The sequence below is a fragment of the Vicia villosa genome, linkage group LG4 (genome assembly GCF_029867415.1).
Source record: "Vicia villosa cultivar HV-30 ecotype Madison, WI linkage group LG4, Vvil1.0, whole genome shotgun sequence".
NCBI classification, from domain to species: Eukaryota; Viridiplantae; Streptophyta; class Magnoliopsida; order Fabales; family Fabaceae; genus Vicia; species Vicia villosa.
Genome location: NC_081183.1, coordinates 86,870,561 through 86,876,618, shown reverse-complemented (window position 1 = coordinate 86,876,618; position 6,058 = coordinate 86,870,561). Strand labels below are relative to the sequence as shown.

General features: G+C 34.9%; 1 protein-coding gene across 1 annotated transcript; it reads left to right on the top strand.

Annotated features, from left to right (window-relative positions):
• The first annotated feature begins 255 nt into the window (after nt 1-255).
• Nucleotides 256-3,027, top strand: LOC131599314 (E3 ubiquitin-protein ligase RSL1-like). Its single transcript, XM_058871718.1, has 2 exons — nt 256-1,178; nt 2,627-3,027. Exons 1-2 carry the CDS (start codon nt 370-372, stop codon nt 2,706-2,708), a joined length of 891 nt encoding a protein of 296 aa, XP_058727701.1. The 5' UTR covers nt 256-369; the 3' UTR covers nt 2,709-3,027.
• The last annotated feature ends 3,031 nt before the right edge of the window (nt 3,028-6,058 follow it).

The window sequence follows — 6,058 nt, the reverse complement described above, 5'->3', positions numbered from 1 at the left end:
ATTCAAACAATGGAATAAAATCTATATCATTTCACTTTATTTAATTCCGCTTTAGTTCATTCAACCCTCTTAGTTTCAAAATATCACATAGTCTAAGGATGGTGAAGTCCAACTAGACCTAACTCCAAGGAGAAAGAGAAAATTTCAAAAATTGAAAAAACTTGCAATTTCAATTTCAAAAACTAAAATGGCCCAAATTTTATAATCTCATAGACCAACCCAATAGTTTAAAATAATACCATAAATACCATTTGAATTGGTTCATGAATTTCCAAGCGAGTCTTCAAGAGTAAGCAAAGTGATAGTGTAGTATGTAACCATTTCAATCAAAAACCATCAATTCAACACCCTACTTCAATTCCAATCACCATGAAAACGACAACAACGACCACATCAACGACCGTCGTTCCCACATCAACGACAGAAGTTATCGACGTCGAATCATTTCATCTCCCTCCGACCACCACCACACCCTCCGCCCCCGTCGTCATAGACCTTTCCGACGGCGAAGATGACGACGAAGTCAGAATTCTCAATTTCGTCCCCAAATTCAATCCTGTGCGAAAACGACAAAGGATCAAGGTCGAAAAAGGCGAGTCTTCTTCGGCTCATGCTAACACAAACGTCGTGCCGTTTATCTGCGAAATTTGCACGGAGACGAAAACCGCGAACGATGCTTTCTTCATCAGCGGTTGTTATCATGCTTACTGTTCGGATTGCGTCGCTTTGTACGTCAGTTCGAAGCTGGAAGATAATGTGATCAACGTCAGGTGTCCTGTTTCTGGTTGCAGTGGTTTGTTGGAAGCTGAGGAATGTCGTTCGATTCTTCCGGTCGAGGTTTTTGATCGGTGGGGGAAGGCGGCGTGCGAGGCCTTGTTTGATGTATCGGAGAAATTCTATTGTCCGTATGCGGATTGTTCTGCTCTGTTGATCAATGATGGGACGGAGGCTGTGAAGCATTCGGAGTGTCCGAATTGTAGGAAGCTGTTTTGTGCTCAATGTAAGGTTCCATGGCATGATGGGATTGAGTGTAGCGAGTTTCAGAAGCTGAATGCGGATGAGAGAGGGAAGGATGATGTTATGCTGATGCGGCTCGCGAAGGATATGAATTGGAGGAGATGCCCTAATTGTAGGTTTTATGTTGCGAAATCGGAGGGTTGCTTGTACATGAAATGCAGGTTATTTTCTTATATTACTAGTGCTATCATTATTATCAATATCTAATTTTCAGTATCAGCATCTTTGTTTTGTATCATGCTTGTATTATGCTGTAAATGTGACTGTGTTAATGCTCTGTATTATGCTATAAATGTGACTGTGTTAATGCTCTGTATTATGCTATAAATGTGACTGTGTTAATGCTCTGTATTATGCTATAAATGTGTCAATATCAGCATCAATGTTGTCAAGTAACAACGATTAGCGCATTATAGCGCTATTGTGTAGCGGAATTTGAATAAGTTGCTATTGTTCTGTGATATGCTACCTAATATAAAGCATTGGTGTATATTTTATAGTGGCTGTTTGGCTGTATGTATAGCTTTGTAGCATCGCAGATCTAAACAAACGGATATTTCCCGCGATATGGCGGATCTTAGCAAACGGATATTTCCCGCGATATGGCGGATCTAAAAAAACGGATATTTCCCGTGATACGGAGGATCTAAACAAACAGCTATTTCCTGCGATGTGCGATTGACAACATTGTAGGGCATAGATTGTGAGTAGTTTGTCGTTTTTAATTGAGGATATCCCCTGAGCAATTTTGTTCAAGGTCTCGATTTGATGCGGTACTTTTAACTTTGTGTTTGGCAGCATGTTTTGAAATTGTGGACTGTGGTTGTATTGCGGTCCTTGGTATCAGTGTTGTTAAATAGACGCTATAGCAGCCCTATACCACTATAGCATAGCAGCCCTATACCGTTATGGCACTATTGCATAGCTGAATTTAACAATATGCTATCTGCATGTAACAACACTGTTTGGTATTACGAGAATTGCAGTCAAATGGAACCTCAATCCATTTTGCATTGAAGTCACACGACATAAAATCTTTGATGTCGCGATCAAATTTCTTGATTGCATACCTTTTTTTGAAAATTCTGTTGGGAACTTCTGCAACCTTCTGATTGATAGTCAAGATAAAATAACAGATGCTTCTTTTCTATTATATTCAACAAATTTCCCTTTTTAGAGATATTAAAGCTTTGACACTAAATTGTGGCTTGTGCTCATGTGCTCAGCGACGGATCCAAAAATTCGATGTTGCGCATACAATACTCGAATACATAAAATACTCATTTATTTCACTTAATTTTTCCTATTTATTTCCTTCGCATGTCATATTTTTTTTCACGTTCTTCATCCTATTTATTTCCTTCACATGTCATAAGTCATGGCAGATGTCATGTATCTTTTATTACTAGTGAATTCTCTGTCAGAGATAATTGTTTTCAGTAAGTTTATTATGGCCATGTATATCTGTTATCTGGCTTTTTCACTACTTTCCTTTATGTCTAAAGCACAAAATTCATGCATATGATTCAAGTCGATTTATCTGGTTCATTTGAAACATATGGGATATTTGTGGATTGATGCTTGAATTTTCTTCTATTTTGACTTGCAGGTGTGGAATTGCCTTCTGTTACAACTGTGGAGCTCGTCACCAAAATCATAGCAGCCATTTTTGCACCAACTGTAAACGCTGACAACATTTTTCGACCATGTGTGTAAAATATTAGAACAATGCATCTTTATCAGTAAGAGTTTATGACTGCATAGTTCCTATTTATCTTTGGCAGCATTACTTGCAATTGAAGCAAGTTGTGTAATTCCTGATGTAAACCAGTTACATTACCACCTGGGCAGTGATTTATCCTTATAAACAATGTTCTATGCTTTAGGCATCTGAAGTACTTCTGTGACTTGTCGGTGTTCGGCACACCAACAATAATGAGGATTCTACCTTATGTATTCTTGTGTATGAACATCATTTTTTCTCACACCATAATGTTCTTCTCAAAAATGTTACCTTCTGTATGCTTGTGTTTGAACATCATGTGTCACCACATTGTTCTTTTCAGAATGCTACCTTATGTGTGCATGTGTATGGACATCATTTGTCACCACGATGTTCTTCTGATAACAACGTTTTGCATAAATTACTTGCAAATTTCCATCACATTCATTTCTGACCAGGAAACACCAGTTGGATGAGCTTTTGGTTGTGTTTTCTCACGTCCCTAAGTAGATGCGTTTTTATATGGTACCGCTGTGTTTTGCTAGTTTTTCAAACACTTGAATATTCATTGAAAATACTAATTGTAAAGCTCAATCAATGTGAAATATTTGCACTTGAGAATAGAACCTGATCAAACTTTTAATTATCATTCAATAGAAAGAAGCATCTTTTTTATTCCTCAATAGAGACTCAAGTCTCTGAGAATCAATTTGATTTTATGTTGGGAAGGTCGATCCTAAAAACGATTTATCTTTTACGGCGTGTGATGGAGTAGTACCGTATGGACCAACAAGACCGGTACTTAATTTTTATTGACTTGGAAAAGCGTATGATACAGTGTCTAGAGAGATTTTGTAGAAAGTCTTAAAGAAGAAAAGAGTTAGGATTTTTCCATTACTATTTGTTTGCATCAAGGTTCAACCCTAAACCCCTTCCTTTTTACCTTAATTTTAGATGTACCCACGGAAAACATTTGAGAGCTAGCACTGAGATGCATGTTTTTTGCACATGATATAGTCCTTCTTGGAGATAGGCTTTAGAAACACTATGGTTTCCGCTTAAGCAAAAGAAAACAAAGTATATTGAATGAGTTCAGCAAAAGAATAAAACTAGAAAAGAAAATACTAGAGAGGGTATCAGGGTAGCACCTATAGTAGATAAAATGGTAGAAAATAGACTTAGGTGGTTTGAGATTGTAGAGAGAATGCATGTTGATTAGATGGAGAGAAGTCAAACAATTCGAGAAAGAGAATGATCCCAAAAAAAAACTATAAGAGAAGTTATTAAAAAAATCTCGAGATTAATGATTTGGATAGAAGCATGATCCTTGATAGAATATTATGGCGAAAGTTGATCCTTGGAGCCAATCCCGCCTAGTGGGATAAGGCTTAGTTTTTTTTTTTGGTAAATAGAGAAAGAAAAACAAATAAATTATGTAGAAAATAAAATTCCACTAGCATCGGCTAGCAGAAGAGTGATGATTCCAACAGAAGACTTCGTAAAAGATCAGTATATCGCATCATTACCAGCTTCATATTTGGTTAGATAGTCAGCACAAATATTTCTCTCCTTTAAAATATGAAATATTTGAAGTCGTCATTTTCGAGAGACAAATTTTTTAAATGTTGTTGTTTATATATATATATATATATATATATATATATATATATATATATATATATATATATATATATATATATATATATATATATATATATATATATATATATATATATATATATATATATATATACACTTTCAAAAAGAACATGTAGTTATATATTTTACACTTTGTTTCCAATGTTCATCGAACCAATGAGGAATTTAGTCTGTCTTACGTAATGTAACAAACATTCTAAGAGTGGATAGTTTGTCACGCACATGACACATAAAAAGTAAAGTGAAATTTTCTTTTTACCTTGCATACGTTTTAGTAGGGACCTCAAATTTTTAAGGTTGACTATTTTCAAAAGAATTGTTAACTTATTAGAAGGACTCTTGTGGTATGTAGCAATATTTTAAAAACCGGACCGGACATTAAACCGGTGAGGGTACTGGGTCACTGGTTTATTGGTCAAACCACTGGGTCACTGGTCGAACCGCATGACAAAATCGGGTTAAATCGGATAACTCGATTGAATAGACCGGTCGTTATAACAAAATTATATAGGTATAAAATCTGTCGAACTTTCAGTCCCTACAAAATATAACTAGTACTTAAATTTTTTGAAAACATCATATTATAAAAAAAAAATTCACAAGTTCATAATTTAAATTAAAATTTTACACATAGGTATCACACACAATCAAATAGTACATAATTATAAAATATAAACAAAAGTTTAATCGCAATATAATTTAATTTGATAATTTATAACAAAATAATTATATTGTCTACTAAATTTAGTTTCAATAAAAGAAAAATTATTTCAATGTTGGGATCTCCTTCTTCAATATCAAAATCATCTGTAACAAAATCAACCGCATATGCAACCATTTTTTTATTTTTTATTTTAATTTTTCATTAAAGTAGTCAAAATGACATTGTTTTCATTTTTTAAAATTAAAAAATTAAAAAAATTAAAAAAATTAAAAAATGCATTTAAACCACCGGTTCACAAAAACCGTCGGTTTTCCCAGTTTTAGCGGTTTACACCGATTTTGACCTGTTCACACCGGTTCAATGACATTCCCGATCCAACTATTGAACCAGACCGGTTCCCGGTTCGATCGGTCCGACCGGCCGGTTCGGTCCGGTTTTTAAAACACTAGTATATAGTGTTACAAACACAATCTAGACCTTTCTTCCTACTTTAACTTTTTCATTTTTAAAAATCTCAAAAATACTTAAAATATCCGCATTTAATTATTCAATGAATCACAGGTGCCTTCAACAAAGAACCAAGTTCTTAAATAATGTTTTTTGTTTTTTTACATTAAAACTTTTTCTTTTTGTTTTCCTGCTCCATGGCTGAAGGTTTGTGGTATGAGGTGAGACACAAATCAAACAGAAGACTTCATACTGGATGGCTAGAAGGAGGAAAGAAGACCAAAATGAGCAGGTGTCTAATTTCTTTTTTGCGGAAATACCAGAGAACTTTAGTGCGAAGGAGCTTTTCGAGGTCTTTAAGGATTTCGAATTGGTTTTGGAGGTTGTGATTCCTCCAAAAAGAGATAGGAGAGGTAAGAGATACAATTTTGTTAGATTCAGGAAGGTGGAATATGATTGTTTTCTAGCCACAAAATTGGACAATATTTTCCTTAAAGGCAGGAAGATTCATGCAAACATTCCAAGATTCGGTAGAGGGAGGATATAGA